Source organism: Falco cherrug, chromosome 9 (genome assembly GCF_023634085.1).
Source record: "Falco cherrug isolate bFalChe1 chromosome 9, bFalChe1.pri, whole genome shotgun sequence".
In the NCBI taxonomy this organism is placed as follows: Eukaryota; Metazoa; Chordata; class Aves; order Falconiformes; family Falconidae; genus Falco; species Falco cherrug.
Genome location: NC_073705.1, coordinates 44,416,289 through 44,440,282, shown reverse-complemented (window position 1 = coordinate 44,440,282; position 23,994 = coordinate 44,416,289). Strand labels below are relative to the sequence as shown.

General features: G+C 45.3%; 1 protein-coding gene and 1 long non-coding RNA gene across 2 annotated transcripts; both read right to left on the bottom strand.

Annotated features, from left to right (window-relative positions):
• Window positions 1–280: 280 nt before the first annotated feature.
• On the bottom strand, window positions 281–16,828 carry SNCG (synuclein gamma). The gene is made up of 5 exons (XM_005433476.3): window positions 16,260–16,828; window positions 11,159–11,200; window positions 10,245–10,372; window positions 1,849–1,935; window positions 281–694 (listed from the first exon to the last, which is right to left on the bottom strand). Exons 1-5 carry the CDS (start codon window positions 16,378–16,380, stop codon window positions 674–676), a joined length of 399 nt encoding a protein of 132 aa, XP_005433533.1. The 5' UTR covers window positions 16,381–16,828; the 3' UTR covers window positions 281–673.
• An 886-nt stretch (window positions 16,829–17,714) lies between these two features.
• LOC114014240 (uncharacterized) lies at window positions 17,715–23,954 on the bottom strand. The gene is made up of 3 exons (XR_003557660.2): window positions 23,786–23,954; window positions 23,273–23,338; window positions 17,715–17,813 (listed from the first exon to the last, which is right to left on the bottom strand). It is a non-coding gene; the product is annotated as an uncharacterized LOC114014240 (long non-coding RNA).
• Window positions 23,955–23,994: the final 40 nt, after the last annotated feature.

The following is a 23,994-nucleotide window of genomic DNA, read 5'->3' as shown; positions in this document are numbered from 1 at the left end:
TTTTCTAAATCCACACCACCGGCCCCAGACCCCACCCCCCACCCCCCCTTTAAACACAGGGGAGTATTTAACAAGTGAAATCTCTCTTTTTCAGCCCTGAGAGACAGAAAGCTGGCCTACTTATGCTACTGACTTCAGAAATACAACTTTTCATTATCCCACATCTTTTACATCATGATCTAAGGCCCTTGCATTTTAATACCACACTTTTATAGGAAGAGTTAATCAGTTTGGAAGGATCAAGGTCTAAAATGTGCAAATAAAACTGACAAAACAAAAAACTTGTTCAAACACTTTTATTTGTTAAAAAACAAAAACAAAACAAAACAAAACATATATATTTCCACAATACCTAGAGATCCCAAGTGCCAGTGCGGATGGATGTGAGAGACAGATCAGTGAATCCGACCAAAACACGCAAAGCGAGCGGGTCGGGGAGCTGCGAGGGAGGTGGGGAGGGAGACACGCACCCCGGTACACACCTGCGCCTTGCTTACAATCAGAGGAGCCTGGCTTACGTATATTTTATGACTGGTTAATGCGGCAAGTGAAAGACTACAGGGCTGAATGTAGTTAGTCTATGGAGAGCGGGGTTTTCCTGTTGCAGTGTCAACTAATATTTCCATGTATGCTCTTGGAATGCTCTCTTTTGAACTAGAAGCCCCTAAGTTGATTAATTGCCTTCATTTTCACCCTGTGAGAAAACACAGACAGGAAAACAGTTAAATATTTCCAGTGGAAAATGTACATAAATAAAACCAGGAGAAAAATCAGCGCTGGTAGTCACCACATAAAACCCCATGAGCAGCTACAGAACAATAAGGACCATATGTGGTGCAGAAAACAAATTAATTATCCCTTCCTTCTGGGAACCAGGCACACTCCTGCTGTAACTCAGACCTCTGGGGAAAATTAGGTTGTGATTTCGCATGGGGTGGATGCTGAGCTAACATGGGGCTGGGCTGCCACTGCCACCCATGTCCCGCTGCCGGCTCTGCCTGCCACCCTGCCACGCAGCTTGACACAAGCGCTTGCGCAGCCATGGAGTCAGTCGGACCAGCAGGGCTCGTTTGGGGGACTGGCAGCAGGGGGATGATGGCTGGCGGAGGGTGGGAGGTGCAAGCTGAGACTTTTGGGAGCTTCGGGCACCGTGAAGACAGCCTGAGCTTCAGAGAAGCTGAAAACTGGGGAGTTTGGGTGCTTGCAGTACTGCGGGGCTTGTGGAGCGGGCAGCCAAAGGCCGTAGGACCAAAATCATCAAGGAAATACCACGGGAGAAGCGTTCATCCTTTTGGACATCCCGTGTTGGACAGTAAGAGGTCATCATCCCTTGTTCAAGAGCTGAAATTGGCCCAGAGGCTGACACTTGACCCAGGGCTTCAAAAGGAGATAGCAGGGAGAATAAAGCAAAAGTTAAAAGAACGAATTTAAATATAGAAAAATCTATCTTGTTAGCCAAAAATCTATAGAAAAATCTAACGTGGTATCTAAGGCTCTTCTAAAGCATGGCTGCAACCAGGAGAAAGCTATTCCATGTGGTGATAAAGCTATAGGTAAGCATTAACTACCGTTTGTGTGTTTATACCCCAACACCAGCCAGCAATTTGCAGCCTGTCCCACCTGTCACTCACAGCAAATTCTTAGTCCCAAAAAAGAAAGAGGCAAAAGCAAGAACTGATGAGGTCAGGTTTTTGTCAAGGAAGTGATGGAACTGGGAATAGCGATGGGCTCCACGTGCAGCAGATCTATAACCACAGAAAACAAAGAGGAGATGGTGCCAGGGAAAACCAGTAACCCAGAAGAGCCCCTGCATGGTCTGAGAGCCCGGGGACCGCGGCATGGCCTTACCTCTCCGCCGCCGCCTGTGCTGGCTGCTGGGGCCCCCTCTCCCGCCGCCCCCGGCTGCTCGGGCGGCTGTGGCATGGCCAGGTCCTCCTGCCAAGTCACAAGCGAGACGTTTGTCCTTACCGCTGCGCACAGGGTCACTGCCTCCATCTCAAGGCTCTCTGAGCAGACCGCGCAGGGCGAGTCTGAGCATTACACACGCAAATAAAATGCCAGGTTTAATAGATGGCAGATATTGCCTGAAATCCATTTTTTTGCGTGCAGCTTGTTAGAGCAAATGTCTATGAAATAGCAATTCAATTTCTTACAGTCTCATTTAGGGTCTTTTTCATACAGAGATTCCTTTCTTTTTCTGAAGTTTTCTTCCCTGTCACTGAGACCAGCTTTGACTCCTTCATGTGAACAAATTTGAGAGGAACAAATAAATGTACCCAGAGTAAGACAGGCTATGCCTAGCCTTTCCCCATACTATCTTCCCTACCCTAAATACTCATCACATAGACTAATACTAATTTCAGATATAGCAGTATTGCAGTGGCATTAATGTCATGCCTCAGATAAAATGTCGTTATTAAAGGATAAGCTTTTCTTTGTGTTTGAAGTCCAAGCGTTTTCATAAGCTCTTTGGGTTCTTCCAGCTACCTGCTGACATCTTTCAGCGACCTTTCTATGCAACAAAGAAAAGATTATATTTCCAGGTAATTATTTTAAATGTGATTTGGCCACATGGGAAGTGAAGACAAAAATCTTGACCATACTGGATGTGCACAGGGGGTGGACAGAAAGCAGAAACACACCGTTGTGGAATCAGTCACAAAGAGCCAGGGGAAGCAGGAATAGCAGGACCTCTATAGTCCAGCCCCAAATCACCAGCGAACTTTGTTAAAATTACAGAGCTGCTCTGTTCCCTTTGAGCGCACATCCCCAGCACCGTTCCCAAAATTTTACTCATGAAGTCAGGGCCATCACAGAAGGAACTTGAGACACACATATTACCTACAGGGAAAGTCAATTTTACATGGAAGGGAGATGTAGAATTTGAATTTCAGTATTTTGAAAACGCGAGGCCACTGCTTTCCCTGGTGCCACTGTTGCCGCAGAGCGAATCAAATGCTCCTGTCAAACCTCCTGTAAACAGAACTTTATGCTCCATGTGTTTTGGGCGACTCCACTCTTCACTTTAAGGCATGTCCTTACTTTCCTGTCCAGTCACAACTGTTCTCATCAGTAGGAGCACACACCTGCTGCTTTTGGGACTGAATTAGGGGAGAGGAGATGACGTGAAATAAAACGGAAAAAATAGACATATTTCAAAGTTACATAGATATAAGGTAGATCCCACGAAATTTAAGCTGGAAATTGGACTTCAGATCCATTTTTGGCAGGAAGGGGAGCCAGGAGACAGAAGCACTGCAACCTGGCCTCAGGATGGAGTCTGAGGCTTTAAAACACTCTACATGCATATAGGGCCATATAAAAAGGACTATACTTTATAACTCAACAGGCATGTTAGGTCAAAACAGGTAAATAGCTTCAAACGGTATTCTGAAGCTTTACAAGCAGGTTTTTTGACTTTTAGGTGGAAGGAAAAGAAACCCGCCAGGCAAGCCAACGACAATAGCTGCCACAGCAGGTGCTTCGTAGGTTTTTGCCAGTGGGGTTACCAGCTGCCACGTGAAATCACGAAGGTGAATCAAAGGCAACAACCTAAGGCGCTGAGTTGCCTTGGGAAAACTGGGGGACACCTCACAGGAACACAAGGACAAGTGCAGTGCACTGCATCTTTCTACAGGACATGATCCCCTACCTATTCTTGCTGCGGCCAGGGAGCTCAGCTCTGGTAGATGTCATGGGAACTATCAGGGAAAAGGGGATCCTTTCCTCAGGACACAGCACCCGAGAGTGATGGGTGGGCTGAAGAATCCCTGTTCAGCAATTGTGCTGCTTATTGTATCGCTTTAAATCATGCTCTCTGCCAGGACTCTGCTCCAGAAGGATAAAAGTGACTCCCACCTATTTTTAGAAAGGGAAGCAACCATGTTGCTGGAGAGTGTTTCTAAACTGTGTTTCAGGAACCAGCACAATGGCAGGATGAAGAGGTGTCAGGCTGTGTTAGGGATGTTGCCTCACAGCCTTTTTCTCACACGCTTCCCACCCTGCCCAGAATAGCGAGCACGAGTTGAGGAAGGGTTGCATTCTTCAGCGGGGCGTTAGCCGGCTGGGGATTTCGGTGACTAGATGGGAAACCAATATACAGGAGGACCGTGCGATATAAGGGTCTTCATTTTGGATGAAGAGCCAGAAATTCCTGGGTACCAACCCCAGCTATAACACTGACTCATGGCATGATGCTGGGAAAGAAACAAGGGTGAGAAATCCAGCTTCTCTGGAGGACAGCTATAACTGTGCCATTCCGTTCTGTGTTCATCTCTGCATTAAAAGGGATAAAATGTTCTAAGGGAAAGGCATGTTGCAACTATGAAGTAATTAGCAACACTCCTCCTGCTCTTAAACAGCAAGCAGATCTCTTTTCCCCCCTCAGGGATTATGTACTCTCTCCAAAAAAAGTATTTTAAATGGAAAAAACCTGATTTAGTGTGTTATGGGCTGCTTTCTTCTGTTTTTTTGGGGGCAAGTTGAATCTTTTTGGATAGAGAAGAGAGAAAAACAATGTAGCTTAACATAATAGTTAAGTGAAACACAAGACCTTAGAATTCATTACGGGAATACTATAGAAATTTTAAAATATCTTTTTGTGTATAAAAATACATTTGTATATAGAACATATACACTATAGAGGATATATATATATAAAATTCAGTATTTCACTAAGGTTATGAAACACAGTTACATGTTCAGATAACACTAATGAAAATCTTGACAAATTAGGGTGTGCCGTTTATAAAAATATTCCCGCGCAATGTTAAGAGGACTTAAACAGAGTGTACTATAGGCTTCTGGCTTCAGATATTTTAATACGTTTTTTCAAAAAAAGATTTTTAAAGTCCACAGATTTTGCAAAAAAAATTGCAATCTGATTCTTTAGGTTTGTCTGTTTCACAGATTCTATGAAATTCCTTTTTTCAGCTCAGTGCCTGTGTTTTATGTTCTGCTGGCTGAGTCCATATGTGAAAAGGAATTTATATTTTTATCCACATCATGTTATAGGCCAGTGATTTTTTTTTCCCACTACCCCCAAAAATCCCGAGATAAACAACCTTATCAAGATTATCTTTCCTATCTAACAAAGAAAGCATACAGAATCTAAATATTGGATGCTGGAACATTACTTATCAAAACCTCAACAAATTCACTGGCAAGCAAGATTTCTTTATTATTATTATTATTATTTTAAGGCTGTGAAACCGGAGAGGTTCTCTGGCAACCTAATCTGCTACAAATTTAACAGCCTGCAATGAGACATCAATTGCATAAGGCGGAGAAGGGTTCAGCCCCCTGTAGTGCTCTTGACCTTGGGTGCTGGAGCAAAAGCAATGCTGCTTGGCAGCATCCCCGAACCACTCCCTTGTTAGTCCTCAGGCAACCTGACAGGTCCCATGGACGGGCTGTCCTGGGCGGGTTTCGGGCTCAATGTGCTCAGAGTGATGCTGACAGCTCTGACTAAGAGGTTAACCCGTGATTAAAGCGAGTGGACCCACCGGCAGGCGCGCATGATACCTGCCTTACCCTACAAATCCAGGTGGACTCTTGGGGTCGCTTTGTTTTCATCCACCTCACAGACAGACTTTCTTAGGGTTTCCTGGGGCTGCTTATACAAATAATATGTATTTAATAATGTTTACATTATTATCCGATGGGATTACTGGGGCACAACCTTTAGCCACGAAGCGCACACATGCACACCGAGTCTTGTAGACTTCAAGGCTTCACCAGTGCCACTGACACAGCTGTTCTGCATCTGAAAAATGTACACCTGGATGCACTAAGGAGACTGAGAGGGAAGCACAGAAAAAGTGCCTGTAGGCAGAGTACCCCACTCCACGCTGCTTTTGCAGTCTTCCTTGCTCCATGGGATGCTGGAGGATACCACTGGGATGCATCACTGCATCAGTGAAGTACAGTGAAGCTTGAATACAAAGGGGAAGAATTTTGACTGTTTATTCTACTGAGTTGCAAGGTAGTTCAGCTGTTGATGTCCCAGCTCCTCCTGCTTAGCAGCTTTGCCCTCGGTGGCCTCTGATGCCCTTGGTTGCTCTCTTCTACTGCCACTTGCCCTGCCCAAACTAACTCAAACAAAGAGGTCACTCATCAGTTTCTGCTTCTAATTCCTTTGGTGTGACTGTCTTAGCATCAGTGGTGTCGCAGGGTTTAAGCGAACAGAATTAAGGCCACGAACATCAACTGTTTGCATTCAAAATGTGCGGCTGTTACGAAAGCGATAAGCTGTGGTACGGGCGCAGTACACGTGCGCCAGATCAAGCGCAGAGAGAAACGATGTGATCCAACGGACACACCCGGCAGTTGCACGTAACTGACAACTGCTCAAATCATTCATGGAGTGAAATAAAAATAAAAAGGATCAAACCCAATTCAAAGTGACAGAGCCATGAACTGACAACTAAACCATATAAAAACTGACAAGGCAAATAGATCTAAAGGGAAGAGCTAGGTGGAGGGTGTAGGGAAGCATCAGCTCCGGGGGAAATACCTCCAGTCCCTGAGGGATATTTTGTGAAAGAGAGAGTGTGTGTGTGTACATACATGTGCTTGTTCCCAACCACGTGGTGTCTGCAATGCAGCAAACTTTGTGCTGTGTCATGCAGATGAAGAATTAATCCTCTTCTAAGACAGGGGTATTTAGTGGATGGTTATCTCACTGAAATCTCTTAATATTCACCCCAGGGACTGGCATGGGTGCACAGCCACAGAAAAAACACATTACCGATAGGTCTTGTTCCTTTGTGTATCAGAAAAATTGTGGAGGGTTTATAATCTTTTAAGTTATGTATTTTTTAGTTAATCCTTAAAAACTCCTCCAAATCAGTCAACGCCATCTTGTATTCAGTTAGCAGTGACCAGGCCAGTGCCAAAGCCCTACTAGATGACACCAACACTACTCAAGGTTGCTCTCACCTGGCGCTTGGCACCCCTCCACGCGGTAGAGTTACTTCAGCCCCATTTTCTTCTGCCTGGCTCCGAATGCTCCCACCGAGGAAAGCAAGGAGCAGCGGGCTGCCAACCGCCCCATGTGTGTCCATATTTCAGTGCCTGCCACGTTCCACAAAGGGCTGAGTTCTTCCCCATGGCCAAAGTCACCGTCTGATACACCCGCAGGGCTCAGCCGCCCTGCAGCTGCTGCCCCGAGCAAAACTTAATCCAGAATCCTTAGAGTTCTCTGCTCCTTGCTAGTATGTGCCTGCCGCTGATCCCCGCTGTCAGATGCACAGATGAAATGTCAACAAGCTCTCCGTAATTGACATTAATACTGGGAACGCTCAGCTGGGGACGTGCCTCGTAGGCCACTCGACTCCCCAGATTTGAGTCAGCCCGTGGCACTGCTCAGTGCCATGCATTCACACACATCCCCTGGGCTTTGGACAACCCTTCCATAAAGTCAGCAGGGAACAACACTGGACATAGTTGAAAACAGAAATAAGACATTAGCAAATGCTGTTTGCGATTAGAAAGGAGGAGGACTGGATATAACAGCTCTCTCAGACTTCAGCGGCTGAAACACTTGTGTATATTTCCAGGATATATATTGCATATATTATGCAAAATTATAACAGTAGGTATGTATTTTTTTAAACATCTAACTGCTACACCTTATCACTCTTCTCAGTGTATCTCCAGTGGGTCTCTCGCATGCAGTACAGTGCCCGGTGCTGCTCTTGGCAGCCTCTGGCTGTGTTTCCATTAGCAAGTTATGCAGCACAATAGGAGCAGAGAAAACAGCTGGTGCCAAGAGCCCAGCACAACCCCTCCACTCCAGTCAGAGCCCTCCCTCTGGAGCAGCTCTGGCTCCGTGGCATTAACCGTTAGCAGTTGGGATGCACTCAGTGTGCACATGGAGCTCAATCTTCCGTGTCATTGCTATCCAAAAAGTATCTAGCGGATGCAACTGAAGTGTGGTGAGTGAGGATGACTACAAGATCCGCACTGCTAATCCAAGCTGAACTAAACCAGTGGAGTAATGACCCCTCTCTTTCCCAGAAGGAAGCGTTCTGTCTAGATCTCTTTCCTCTGTGACTTCTTCTGCCTTGCTTTTCTCCTCCCGCTTTCATTCTGCTGCCCACATCTGCTATCCAGCCTGACACTGTGATACTGTATCCAAAGAAATTTCCCTCATTTAGCCTACCCTTTTTTATTTCTTGATCAAACCCTATTTTAACTCCAAGCAGGCAGACGTCAACAGAAGATGCCAGAACAGTTCAGAAGCTTAATACTTTAACCCTCTGGAAAACCCACAGCTTTTTTTACATTGCCTGCAGTCTGCATAACCTAGAACTATTACTAGGGTGAAGGAATCACTGATTTTCTAAGGGACTCCCTGCACAAGGATGGAAACGGAAAACATCTAACTGGTTTGAGCTCTGAAATTATCACCTTTAAATTGTAGCTCATCAGTCTTTGGGGGGGGGGGCTCACTTAGGATGAAAGGGGAAGAGGATTGCTGCTGCTCAGTCCTTGCCAGACGGAGAGACAGTTTGGTATCTGCAAGATGGATTCCTACCATCAGCAAATTCCTAGCTCTCCCGGGTCAACTACCCCATGCCCCATGGAGTTAGGAATCACTGTTTGCACTCCTGCAGCCGAACTGCCGTGTCCTGTGGGAATAGAGATTAATCTTATCCCAAGAGCTTAGCAGAAATTCTGTATCTGCCCTTTTCACATGCTTTCAGGAGGACATTTTGCGTCACTTGTAGCTGGTGTTCTCCTCTTTTGTTAGGCTATTCTCTCAGGATTTATATGGCATGCAGAAGTTTTGTTTCACATCACAATGTGTTTACGTGCAGGTCAGGAAGTTCATCGGCCAGCCATCTGAACAATTAAAACAATTTTGGCCTCGCTTTGCTTTGATTCTGGGTTTGGGTTTGCTGTGACTCATCTAACTCATGTCGCTATCAATGCCACGGCCCACAGCTCTCTGAAGAGGGGAAACGCAGCCAGGCTTACCAAAGAGCTGCCAAATATTATCCCAACGTCCCGTACAATCGCTTGCTGTTCGTTACCACTCAGTGAAAGCACCTTTCCTAATTATCAGCTTTGCCTTCATCTAGGGAGTTGTTCTGATCCTTCACATGCCCCTTAATCCCCTCAATTTGAAGCAACACGGTTTGTCAAATCAGGCTGGAGGACAGAAGATGCCTTGTCCGAATCTGGCTTAATCCGCGGACAATTTGGGTCACGAGGCCTTTATCAACAAGCGCTTGGTGGCTGTCAAAATCAGCAGCGGGCAGAGCGGGAGGGTCGGGCTCCCCGCCGGGACCGGCTTTGCCTGAGCTGCTGCTGCCCTCTGCCGCCCGCGGGGCTGCCGGGGGCCCACGCTCCCACCAAGCTCCCACACCTTCACGCCCGCCACCCCACAGCTCCCGCTCCCACCGAGCTCCCACACCTTCACGCCCGCCACCCCACAGCTCCCGCTCCCACCGAGCTCCCACACCTTCGCGCCCGCCACCCCACAGCTCCCGCTCCCACCGAGCTCCCACACCTTCGCGCCTGCCACCCCACAGCTCCCGCTCCCACCGAGCTCCCACACCTTCACGCCCGCCACCCCACAGCTCCCGCTCCCACCGAGCTCCCACACCTTCACGCCCGCCACCCCACAGCTCCCGCTCCCACCGAGCTCCCACACCTTCACGCCCGCCACCCCACAGCTCCCGCTCCGGCCAGGTGCTCGCTGCCGCCTGCCCGCATTTCTGCTCAAGTCCCTAGGAAAAACGCTTTCCACATTCACAAGAAAACAGGGAGCCAGGCTCTTGGCAGCAGTGCCCGCTGATGGGACAAGAGGCGATGGGCACAAATTGCTTAATGTCTCTGTCTGAACACGAGAAAACACTTTTTTTTCTTTCCTGTGAGAATGGTCAGACACCGGCACAGGCTACCCGTGGATATCATGGAGTCTCCCTCCATGGAGATACGCAACACCCAGCTGGACACCGTAGCGGGCAACCTGCTCTCAGTGATGCCAAGGAGGCTGGACTAGATGATCTGGAGTAGTCCCTTCCAAACTAAACAGTTCTGCAGTTGTATTAGCCATCACACAATAATTCGTATTAGCCATCATACAATAATATTCAGCGTTATACAAAAGCAGGTATTGCTGAAAACCTCTCACTGAATACGAAAAACCATCGACTGTAAATGTTTGCAAGCATTTTAAGTGTAATCCAAAGACAATTCTTCCGCCCCGCACATCACCAAAGAAACACACATACCTTTTTTACGACTCCTGTAGTGGCCACAATGGTCTCTGCTCCTTCTACAGTCTTGTTTGCCACTGTGTTCACGCTGGCTACAACAGCTTCTCCCACCACGTTGGCCTGCTCTTTGGTCTTCTCAGCAACTGGGGTTTCAACAAAAGCAGAAAGTCAACAAGCTAGGCACTGGCAAAAGGCAGTCATGTTCACAGGGACAACAGAACGATTGCACCGAGGTAAGAGAGGAAATCGGCCCTGCTACAGTCCCTATTTGGATTTTTTATAAGCGATCGCATCTGAATTTAAATCATGTTTGTGAGGGTTTTGTCTGACTCAAAATGCTGCCCGGAGAGCAGCACTGCAGCCTGTCAGTCTTCGCAGGCAACTGGAGAATGAAAAATTCACTGTAAGATACTAAGAGACAATCGTGCAAATAAGGCATTTTGCATTGCAGGCACGCATGACCTCTCTCTGGGTACCTTCTGTTTGACTTAATACACCTGGGCAGAAAACCCAAAAAGTAATCATCATGAAATTCTCCAGGGCAAGGATCCATTCATCTCTGCACAGGAGTCTCCCAAAAGACCACAGCTTTGGCTCGACAGGATGTTCTGTAATAAATCTCCGCATGCTGGGCAGAACTCCCGACATTGTCAAACATCTAAATTGCAGTGAACCATCTGAGTCTGCCAAGTAACGTTTGCTAGGTATTTCTGACCTGCTCGACCAATATTTTCTCCCACCCATGTGCACTGCCAATACCAGACCCTGACCCACCACTCCTGGCAAGCCTCCTCCATTCATCAAATGGAAGGTCACGCAGCTCAGCGGTGTCCCCCACTGACGTTCCATTTGGCAGGAGCGATCGCCTTATCAAGAGGGCCAGCAGCACATCACAGATTTCCACATCTCTCTCAGGGCTGTGCTCTTACCTGAGGTCACACTTTGCACTACGCCTTCCTTGGTTTTGGTACCTGTGAAAGGAAACACAAGGTCCATCAGTGCGACAGGGCAAAGAACCCCTTGGTTTCTGGACATGGACAAGGACAGCTTTCTGCTCTTACAAGGTGCAGCAAGGAGCCGTGGTGCTGCCAGCACCTTCCTGCTAAGACATGAGCCATTTGTAGAGCCCGAAGAAGGGACCAGCTTCTTTCCCCAATAAAGCCAACGAGTACCTTTGTGTCGGGAGTTGGATAACTTCAGCTGCAAAGTGTCTGGAGGTGCCTAGATCTAAAAAATCTTGATTATACCATGCTGAAGTACAAAAAATTGACCCTGAAATATTTCCAAAATGAACAGTTGAGTGGAGGTAAAGCAGTGCTGAGCTGATTTTTAAAATGAATGTATATTAAGTCATCTCATAAAATCTCACCTACTTCAGTCTTTCAAGACAAGGAGTCGCATCTGTGACTCTCCCCTGCATTTTGGCAGGTGACTTGGCTGCAATGGTCATTTAAAGCTCATTCTGTACCTGTAATAAAGACTCTGGAGAAACCTGAGGCTGAATTTATAGAACCACCATCCACTTGCTACATACCTGCTTACTAGATTCCAGTTTCAGTGCCTCAGCCTGCTTGCAGTGATACACAGAATGCAGATGTTTTTATCGCACGTTATGAAAGCACACCATATGTATGCTTACATTGTAATTTATCTTGCTGTTCTCTAGGCTAACAGGATGTGAGGGCATTCAGTTTGCAACGCAAATAGCCCTTAAGGAATAATTAATCTCTGCGGTTTTCCTCCAAGCCTGAAGTGACTTTCTATACATCCCTTCTATTTGCATACTGCAGCACGTACATTAAATCATACAGTAGGTGGGCAGCCCCACATAACTAGACGCTTTTCCACACTACAAAAATAAAGGAACAAATTAATCTCTGTTGGGAGTTAAATAAACGCAACCCAGAAGGTGCCACTGGTCCCACTACTGTATTTTGTACATCATCTGCATCTATACAGGCTCTTTTCAGGTTTCCCAGACTGATAAAAGAAAAGGATTTTTTATGGCCAGCTGTCAAAATGACAGAAATAGAGCACCAGACAGATCTTTTACTCCAGAGGTACTACAGCATCCATGGGTGTGGTGGGAGCAATCAGCTACCAACCACTCATTAAACAGCCTGAAAAGCAAAACAGGTGCAGCACCCTGATAGCAACAGATCCAGCCCAGCACTGTTCTGCCTGATACATGTCATGTATTATTGAATGTAATTCTCAATTGTTGATTTATTTTGGTGGTTGCAATTGTTGCCTGGGGCAAAGCAAAGCTGTTCTACTACAATATGCCCTTAACATTTCACTCCACCCTCCTGAACTGTGTTAAAACTGAAGTCTTCATGCTTTCCACTTGTTACTGCTTTAAACTGCAGTTCCTAATGGTGCACGATACGCATGCACTGCTGTAGCCTGGATTTAATAATGATGCCCGTCATACAGAAATGTGTACAGAAGCACAGCAGAGAGCAGAGCAGATGCAAGTCTCAAGCCATGAGCGTGAGCTCCTGAATGAGCCAAACGCACACAGTTCAATTCAGACGCCCTCCTGCTCCAGCTTCACTCCCAGTGCCATGCCAGTAAAAGACTGCCACAATACTGATTTGACATGCAAGATTTTGTCACATCAGGTGCAGATGCTCAGCCCTTTGCAGTTTTTTGGTCAAAGAGCAGTTGTTAGGTAAACAAAGTCTGTATTTTGCTGTACTAGCCTCGCATACGTTTTTAGTTTTGCAGTGAGTGTGCTTAGTGGGACAAGAACTGTACTTCTGTGTATTTTTTTTACCAGACTTTTGCTTTAAGATGACTATTCTGGCTCAGTTCTTTTGCAGGGGGAGGGGTGCAGGTGGGTACCATCTTTTCTGATGGAAAACCATTCCAGAAAGGAGGGATACGGGCAGACAAAAAACCCACTCGAATCCACGACAGAAGCAACGGCATTGGGAAGTGCCACCGCTGCAGCCTGGGGAGAGCTTGCCTCATCTTCCGAACCCAGCCTCCCGGCCACACCCAATGACTCAGGCTCAGCATCCATTATGCACCACATGAAACCTGACCTTCCGGCCGGCTGGTACCCTTGCCAGCAACCCACATCTGTTGAATCAGAAAGCAATCACCTGATGCTCAATCTCATTTCACTCATTAGTCCTTGCCAGCATGCAGCTTGTGTACACAGAATTAAAAGTGCACGCATCCTGCCTCTCCAGAGTGCTGCAAGTCATCTGAAACAGCTTTGGTGTCACAAGGGTGTGACCAAGGTGGTGGAGAGCCACGCAGTGGGAAAAGGTTTAGAGTAGAAAAGGATTTTATGGTGTGCTGCAAGTCCTGCAGGAGTTCGTGCTGGAGTCCCTTCCTTGGGGCGACATGTGTAGTCAAAAGCTGTTCTGGAAAACTAGAAGTGCGTTCTTTGTTGAGGCTTCCTGAACTACAGTATTAAGCAGTACTAATTACCTTATACTCAATACTCAGATGCAGCTTTGCATTAACTTTGTTAACAAACTTCAGCATCACTCATCCCCCTGTTCAAACCAAATAAAAAAAGACAGCCCATTGAATCAACCGCTGGATATACATTAACTGCGCAAGGATGCACTCCCACTTTGGTACACCCCGAGACTGTTACCATTCGGAGAGCAGACTGTGATTTTGCTAACTGCAAAGGTGGCCCGTGCTACGGGATTTCTCCCTCTCTTTTCGTGCACCCTCTTCTCTGCCCTACCCGTTCAGCAAGCCACGTGGCAGGGCAGGAGCATCCCAGGCTCACGACTGCCCCGGCAATGGCAGCATCTGTAACCAGCCCAGCTGTGAACCGCATTGCAGTGTTAGCACAGGAGGGAGGCATCTCCAGCTCTGGCACAGGTTGTGGGAACTAAACCTGCATGGCTCAGAGGGGAGGGACGAGGTGGCCGCAGTGCCCCGATGACACTGCTCCAGGCAGATGCCTCTGAACAAGCATTATTTTTTTCTCCTGGGGCTGCAGCAAGTGACTCACCAGATGTGGTGGTTGTTACCAGACATCTGGAATCCTCCTTGGAGAGTCAGCAAGGAGTTAACGCAAACCTGAATAAGTGTCAGGGATCCACTTCATCCATCCCAGGTTTTGGGTTTTTTTTCCTCCCTTTCCTGATGTTCTGAAAAGACCCTCAAGCTTTTATACAAGTATTATTTTCTCCTATAACAGCAGCCAAACATTCAGGTTGCGTCACATAACGCTCTAGACCAAGCTGCTTCCTTCTGGAAAGGAAGGAGCAGGAAAGGAACAGTTCAGTTCTCTGATTAACCCTTCATGTGGCACAGAGAAACGGCAGCACAAACAACAGACTAATCATTCCAGTTTTAATCGATATACCTGGCCTCCACCTTCTCTGCTTATTTAGGAAATGATTCCCTGAGCTAATCAGCATCTGGCCTTTACTTTTCCTGCCTGTGCAAGACTGAATTTTGCCTGAAAGGCTGAGCAGCCCCCAGTATGCAACAGGAACTGAATCAGCCCCAAGGCAGAGTACTATCCAGTGCATGACTGGGCAGGAATTGGCGGTATACCAATAATCCAAAACAAACAAACAAATTGGGGAAAAAAAAAAAAAAAAAGGAGAAAGCACTTAACCTTTCCCTTGATCCTTATTTGATCCTCATTGAGAGATTTACGTTTTAAGAAAGCTTTTAGAAAACTTCGTTGAAGAGGTTAGAATCTCATAAGCAGACTGCACCTCATGGCTATGCAAAAATGAAAGCCAGGTCACAGTATGGAGACATACAACATGACTGAACAGAGATGTTAGGACTTATGTATAAAATTTGGAATAACCCTTTCTGACATCACTCAGACTAGGCAGCAGCTGGAGCAGTAGCAATGCCACAATTTGACACCTACATGTGACGTTTTGCAGACTGGTGTTTCAATTACTGTACTTAGTTTAATTATTTACAGGGATGCTGTTTACCTTTTTTCTTGGGAGTCAGCTTCAAATTGAAATGTGAACTGTTACATCTGTTCATTTACAGCATGCCAAGAGCTGAGTATTTAAAAATTTGGGATGAAGACCTTACCAGACCTGTTACATGTAAAATCTGTATTTCATTTATGATGTACAAGTACGTAGCTGTAGCTATTGTCAACAGAGCTGTTTTAAATATAGCAGCTACATACAGCTGTGGATGGTGCAGCACGATAACAGGAAGAGCCTGCATGTAAACTTTCCTGCTAAAAAAAACCCTCTCCCACATCTAGCAGACATAAAAAGCTGCGTGAAGTACAGTAATCAGCAGCAAGGTTATCAGTCTTGGGAACCTAAGACTTTGTAGGTTTTATAGTATCTGGAATAGCCGACCATCCAGCCATATAATTGCATGTGCTAGATAGTGGAGATAGCGGGTTTCAAGGGTGACCTTCAAAGGGAAGGTTTCTGAAACAGCACATTAACTGCGCGAGGTCTCCAGGCAGGACGTCAGACGTGCTGTTTTCCAGATCCTATCCTTTAGGGAAAATGAATCCGAGCGTCTCTTGTAAAGCAAGATTAACGCATGCATAGGGAACGAAACAGGTCGGTAAACAAGAGGGGATTTCAGGATAAAATGGTACGTTTGTGGGGGAAACAGATGCATCCTGCAACCCCCAGTTAATAACGCTGCTAGCTTCTCTCGGGGACCTCCTCAGCGTGTCTCAGTGTAGAGGTGAGGCGGAGACCAGCAGTGCTCAGATGCTTGGAGCATGACTGACTCCCCCTGCAATCAGTGAGCAGTCAGAACAGAAACCTTCCACCTGGGCACCTGCTCCTTAACATTGCATTAGTCCTGCCTCCCCTCAGGCAGTATCTTGAGTCTATGTATAATTTACAGCCGGGGAAACTGAGGCACGGGCAGGATGTGGCACCCCAGGCTTACATGGCCACTCTGTGACAGAGCTGAGGATGTTATCCAGACCTCCTGATGTTCACTCCCAAGCTTTAGCCACAATATAATTTCCCCAGACTTTCCCAGAGACAGTCTATGCGGCAGTCTGTGCTCAAATGTAGATTGAAAATTGTTCTCTCTTACCTACATACATCACCCCTTCTTTAGTCTTCTCTGCAGCCTCCGTCACCCCCTGCTTGGTCTTTTCTGCAGCAGCCACCACACCTTCTTTAGCAATGGAGAAACCTTTCTTAAAGACATCCATTCTTGTTGCTTGCTAGGGTAATACCTGGGTGATGTGAGTGAGGGACAGCAGCAGAAAGCACCTCAAGACTGGGACTGCAATATGCAGCCTCACCCTCGGCAGATACTCTGTTTCTCTGCCGGTCTCTGCCTTTCCTCTTACTTCTCCGCTGGACGAAGGCAGTGTGGCAAACCTCGCAGCTCTTGCCGGCTCTTATTGATGAAGTGTGCTGCAGTGTAGCCAATGCCTGTGAACAGCTGATACTGAAATATTAATGATATGGATCTGCTCGGGAAGATTTAAGAAGGGAGGGGGGAGAGGACGATGGCATCAGTAGGTAAGGGACTGTCTGGAAAATTTCCAGACAGATAAAGCTTTTAAGATGTGCTGCAATGCTCTCACTCAAGGATGCTTTCATGTGAAGAGGGAGACTTTTTATCTGAGGAGCTGAGATCCTGAAAGGGCATCTCCCCGGGGGTGCAGCAGGAGGCAAACACAAGCTCTCCAGGGTTCCCGGGGGGGGGGGGGGGGGGGGGCGGGGCGGGGGGGGCACATAAAGCTGGTAGTGTTTCTAGCAAACAGGGTCAGGTTTCTTCGTCTGGCAGTTACCAGAACCCACTTTGCACAAAACAGTAACGAGGACGTTATTTCTAGTAAATACCAAGAGAAAAAGGGAACCAGCTAAGGCTTGGTGCTCAAGTGAAGGGAGCTAGAAGTCCCACTTGCCATGTTTGTCAAGTCTGAAGGCGTTCAGTATAAAACACGGGTTTTGCACGGCTGCACATCCCACTGCAATGGCTCATTTCTGAAAAATCAGATGCCTGTTGGGGGAAATCCTGCTTCCTAGTTCTCCGAGTTGCTGTAGACAGACCTCTGCTCTGCCACTGCAGGGTGAGCTGACGTTTTCCACTGACGCCATCACTCACGTCGGAGCTCTGTGCTGCAGAGCACAGTGGGGTGAGAAAATCATCCAGCAGAGAACTCTTACAGCTTGCACAGAGGATCCATCCAGCCTCAAGGACTCGCCAGGAAAAACTACAAAAACATACGATCATTAATCACAGTTGGATATCCTAATGTGCTTTAAAGTTAAACTCAAGATAAATTCTTTTCTGAAATAAATCCCAAGTGGCCCAAACCAGCTGTTGTCCCGCTAGCAAACTGAAATTCAGAGCAAGCACCTGTGAAAGCAATTGCTGGTGCAACAAGGTGGTTATTTATATATTTTTTTTAACAGTGCCATATCTGAGACTATGGAAGCCATGGAGCATTGGCCTCCGAGCACAAACCCTGACCAGCTCTGGCTGCTTTTCCTTATGAGGCAAACCAAATACGAAATGCAGAGGTTTAACTGCATTATGGGAGGGTAACACACCGTAACATCATGAAGTGTACTGGTCCGTAAGCTGCTGCTACCGCAAGTTTTCAGCCTGGAAGTGTCAGATGGGGAACGCCTACACAGAAAAAAAAATAAATAATCTGAATAAAACCCAGTATGTCTGTACATACATGCAGACATGTACACAAACATAGCTTACTGTGGAACTAAGAATATTTTTTTAGGTTTTGGGAGTGGTTTTTTTTTTACTCCATACTGAGACAATTGAAAAATGGTTGATTTGGGAAACAGCATAGATTTCTTCATCTTTTTTTCTCACAAATAATTACTTATTATTATTAAAAACAAATCCTTACTTATAAATGAAGTACAAATTTCCATTTGAATGTAGAAGAGCCAAATCTCTGACTAATAAATTTATCAGTCTTTTAAATTAATTTTAAAAAATGCAAGATTCAGAGGAAGGCCATCACAACATAGCCAATTATTATAGGAGCTTGCATTGTTCTAGACTGTTGCAGCAAAAAGTGAAAAAAGGTTTTTCTTACCATCTTTCAAAATTCCCATCAGGTGGCTGATTGACCACTACCGTAAGTGCACAGCTGGTGCTCATTTCTGCTCCCAGGGTATTATTGAATTGAAGATATCTGCATCTTACTGTGCCATACGACCAGTGGTTTAACCCAGGTGCTCTTAGAGTCAGTTGCAAGACTCCCATCGATTTCATCAGGCACAGGGCAGGCGTTTTGTTTTTACTGCATTTGGTAAGAAGGAATTTACCATCTTTGGGAATCGCTACAGGGCCCATTTACTTTTTCACTAGGCTTTTAAAGACCATTAAAGCAGAGCACAGAGTTTCCCAGGGTTATGGGTTTTACTGATATTTTCAGGAGAACGCCTAGGCTGATAAGGCTGAGAGAGAAGTGTATTTTGATTTTGTTAAGTTATTGTTCTGTCATTGTGATTTTTACAATTGAATTCTACATATTTTGCATTGCTATAAAAGGTAACAAATACATGAAACATTAAGCCATCCTGGAATACGAAACGTGATTCATCACCGAATTGAATTAACCAGCACTCCAGTGGGATACTCCTTTCCTGCCTTCTCCTCTCTCGATGACCTTCAGAAAGAGCTCACAAGAGGTATTTAAATGCCGCTGGATCCCTCCCAAGGCAGCAGGCAGTTTGCACAGACATTGTTTTACCTTGAAACCCTTTTAGGAAAGCTCTGGACTCAAGACTGTGTTGTAGGTGATCTATATAGGGCAAGCATCAATAACGGCTGCTGAACGTTTGCCACCCCACGGTGACTGCAGTACCCCTTTTCTGTTCTAAGCAGAAGGTTCAGCCCTGATTTGTTGCCAGCCCTGCCTCAGGCGAACCTAACAACAGGAGCTAATGTAAGCAACCCTGGCTTTAAGATTTTGCTAACATTATCAGCAGCTGAAGAGAAGCTTCTCCAGCAGGCAATTCAGAGAAGCCAAGTTCCTATCTCACCTGGCAGCAACCTCCTTTTCTCTGTTCTCCGCCTTGGGACACTGGGGAGAAGTCAGTTAAATCAAGATCCTATTTTTCTTCTATTGAGTTTAATTCCTACCACTTTGTCAAGAAATTCGTATCTCACAAACATTTAGCTGATCTGCATAACACGAAGTGAAAGCCTTGTCTTGCCTTGTGCAATGACAAATTCACCCAGCTGTTGTTCATCTGAAGTCTGAACTCTGGCTGCTCAGACTTGCCCATTGAGTTCTCGCTGCATAACACTGTAGTTTCTTGAGGGTCTCTGCAAGGTGCAGTTCCCAACCTTCCACGAGCCTACACCTCCCTCTGGGTGTTGGTGGCTCATACCTGGAAGCAGACCTGTACAACATCTGCCAGTAGTTCTGGAATAGGGGCGTGACACGTGTAACTCCAGTCTACCTATTCCCAAAGCACAGACACAAGGGAAAGAAACACGTGCAAAGCAGAAATCAAGATTCCCCGTCTTCTACTGTCTTTTCTTTGCGTCTGCAACAGATTAAAACAGGATTTTACTTAATTCGTGTCTCTCTCCTCTTTAATTTTCCCAGTTGCAAGTTGCTCCGCACACAAAACCTTAACCTTGTCCTTTAATGAGGAACTTACGCTGGAGACTAACAGCTGACAAAGGCATCTCGCTGGATGAAAGGAGTGGGATTTGGTCATATTCTACTGAAGTATTTAAACAGTGTATGACGTTGTTTGAAAGACAGGCAAGGCAAGGAAAGACAGACTGCTTTTGTGGCTGGTAAATATCCTTTGTTCAGGAAGTTTTTGTATGGAGAATAATATTAACATTAACAGGATCAAACCATGTTCTATATAAACAGAAATCCTCCTGCCCCTCTCTCTCTCCATTTATGAAAACTTCAAAACACAGAAGGGAGAACTGTCTCAGATCATTCATTTTCATGCCTTAACGAAAATAAGCAGTTGTCTGACATCCTCTTGGCAAACAGTTTAGGATTTGAATCCCTGCATGTACGTTTGCATAGTTAATGACTAATTTCCTCTGCCAGGGAATGAATAGCTTGAAGGCTGATGGACGAGCCGTTTTTAAGGCACATGTACAGCGAGCAGAGCACTGCCAGTACAGCGGTCTTTCGTGACTGATCTCTGCCTTTTAATATCATTGATTATTTCTGTTAGTTTGCTCAAAAGCTTTGTCAACAAGAATTCATCTTCTTCCTCTGCAGGACAGAGCACTGAAAGGAACTGCCTCCCAGCTCAGCAGCCCCCCTCCCGACACTCCCCCCCGTGCTCCCTTTCCCTGGAGCTGCTGCACACCCACGTGCGCGTATCGACAGCAGGGAGGGAATGAGACAGCGTTTTCCAGATCTAAAACCCAGCGCCTAATGAGAAGCTATCCCCTTGCTGCGCAGCTATTAACAAAACTGTCCTATTCATCTTCCCAGATAAAAAAATCCTTTCAGTTAGTCCGCTTCAGAGATTTTGAGCTGGGATATATGAATCTAAAGCAACCCATGCTTAGGAAAATAACGTAATCGTTTCTTGGCCTTTCAAATATTTTTCCAAGGTTTTTGGCTTTATTTTTTTTTTCTTTTAAAAGCACGGATTCTGAATTTAAGTCTATAATTAAGAGCATTGTGGAGTAGGCAGTGAATCAGGGAAGATAAAAAGAACAAACAAGAAAACACAAATCTAATAACTGAAAATTTAATTTCTACAGGTTCTTTCTCCAGAGAGCCACTGACTGGGCTAGCCAGCATGTTTGCTTTCCAAGTACATATAAGCCATTTATCAAATGTATCGTTTGGCACTGTTTACTGTGTGGTCACCCACCTCCTATCCAACCATAGGTGCAGGGCTCTGACTCCAAACAAACAGAAAGGGGCCAAGATGAGATCTGACATCTTACACAGCTTATCCAGTACTGGCATCTGACAGCTTCGATATGGAATGACAAACGGGACATTGAATTCTCAGAGCGGGCAACACTGGAAGGGGTTAAGAGCTGTGTTTGATGGAAATGGTTATAATTACCAGACAAGGCAAGAGTAGCCCTGAAAGTTACCTGCAAGATCCTGGGGCATACCGTGAATGTGGTATAACTTGCAAATTCAACTCTTTCAAGACTAGTTTGAAGTCTGAAGACTAGTTTGAGTAGTTTGAAGAAGTATTCCTCAAAAATAATCGGGGAAAAAGTATTTTCATAAATAAAGGCACAGGCAAAAAAAGCCATTAGACTGGGATCCAAGACTGGAGGAACAATATCTATCACCTGTCCAATTTAGTTGCCAAAATATAGAGTGAGCGAGCTGCATTTTTTTGGCTAGCTGTTCTGAGAACTGCTAGAAGCTTCTGAGAAGTAACAGGGCGGCTCCAAACATCTCCACACTGTTACTGTCACATCACTTACCGATAGGGTTTCAAGTATACTTTTGGAATAACACTTATTTCCAAATCATTTTCCAAGCTATGTTTTAAATTTGATTTACTCACCCATTCCTTCCATTCTGACAGTGGTAGCCAGCTGCATAAAGTACACCAAGCCTAAACCAGGCAACTGAAAAGAGAACAGGTATCTATTAATATTAGTTGGTGCACAGCTGCCTTTCTCACCTAGAAGGTACCTCCTAGAAGAGACTGACCTCAGAAAGCAATGAGCAAATCGTTACAGCAAATGACCTTGCACATCTGTTTTCCTTGGTTCCAGGCTGAGGAGTTAGCTCAAAAAAAGAGAGGGAAAGTTGTGGTGTATCTTGTTCCTAAACAGGTACACTCTTCACACCTGTTCCTCTACAGATGTTAGAGCAAGAAAACTTACAGCTCAGTTTGCCAATAAATCTAATGTTATGAACCAACCGTATAACCTGAATGTTATTCAGAGACCTCAAATCAGAACCGCTATTAGACAGAAACCTTAACTAGCGTTTAGTAAGTCAAGTCCTTTGAATAATTCATACCTTCCACGTGTTCATGGCAGCATCCTATGCTATCCCCATCACAAGGAAAGAGACATCAGTTGCCGGCATGCTCTAGATTTTAACATCTTTCATAACTGCTACCAAAAAGTCATGGTAAATTATTAACTTGCAGATGGCTGAGCAATCTGTGCCTCCCAACTGCTGCAATTGTGGGCAGCGTCATTACAAAGGCACAGAGAATGGTTCTCGCACCTGAAGGAGCAGCAGATGTTCTGAGCCAGGAGGATGGCAGAGAAACATTGCCCCACCACTTGGGAAGTATCACAAAGAATAAAGATTAAACAGATGAGTTAAGACTGAGTGGAAAGGTATATGTGGGAAGGCAAGTCCAAAGGGTTTGGAAGGAGGTCACAAGTGGGACAACTTCAGTATCTGTAGCATAAAATCACTTTTCTGCAAGCCACGATCACACAGCAGTTCAGTTTATAAGCCTGTTTGTTTTGTCTTGTGTTTGTTTCAGTTCCTTCCTGATAATTAGTCTTATTAAATAAACAAACATAATGCTTAGGTCACATCCAGTTACTTGTAAGAAAGGCACATTTGTATGTGAAACATGGCACATAAAATATTCACACGTTAACATGTATTATAGCAGGATGCATGCAATTCTGAAATAAAAGCAGCAGGAAGGAACAGAGGGAAATTGCCTACTTCTTTCAGTCTTCAGTCCAGAACTTATGATTTCATCTCCCTGGAGAAGTGACTACAACAGCAAGAGCAGGTTTTGCCCTTATAATTATCAAAATCTCTCTCCACCTTGCTCCATGTGCCACTGTTGCTGCCCTAGCACTTAATTGCTCTTACACAGTGGTGTCTGTCACAGGTCAGTAAGTGCATTTCTGCATCTTTCTAGGTTCTTCCAGTAAGCATAAACGAGGGGCAGTCAAAAGGAGAGGGGTGCAGATCCAACCAGTGATAATGAGATGCAAATTCACAGCCTTTAATAACAAGGCCTTCCAAAATCCTAGAAAGATTTTACCCTCTATTTTTCAGCTGGCACTGGAATGACTCCAGAAAAGCTTTACATTTAATGCACTGAACTTCAGGATGTGCATCTCATCATTCAAACGGACATAATCTAGCAGGTCTGCACCAACATTCCCACCTGTTTTGTCAGCGGGGCATAATTCTCCTTCGTTTTCTTCTCAAAAATGCCAGAGAGCTCATCACCCTGCAAGACAGTAAGGAAAGAAAAAGTTTATGATAGCAACAAAACTAAAAGAAGCACCATCAAGTCTAAAAGCAGCACCATCAAGTAAAGCAAAACCAGTAAGAAAACTACATCCTACTTCCACAGCCTTTTTCTTCATTATTATTAGGATTTGGTGATGTAGCTCTTTACAGCAGCTCTTGGCAAATGTTTTTTTGTAATGCTAATTAAAAATATACAAAAAAATTATGTAAGATCCCGAGATGAGAACCCAAATGGAAATTCTTAAAAATGTTCAATAATCCTGAATTCTCAGAAGGACCACTTCATGAGAATCTTCCATGATGGCAACAGAGTACGATTCACAGAGCTACTTTGCAAAAGCCACACAAAAATGGATGTTTGTAAGCTCTTTTTTGCTGTGCATTTACTCCGAATCCCTTAATGCCCATAATTTGTTGTACATACCATGAGTATTCTGCTGCTAAAGCCACGGTATTTCAGCCTTTACATTGCAGAAAAAATACCCACATGCAGACATTGGAGCAAGCAGGTCTGTGACATTTTTTGGCACCATAACGAAAGTCTGTTACACCACTCAGTATTTTCTTTCCTTTCTTTTCTCTTCCTTTCCTTTAAGCTAACATCCTTTTCCTGTGCCTGAGGGAGAAGGCAGT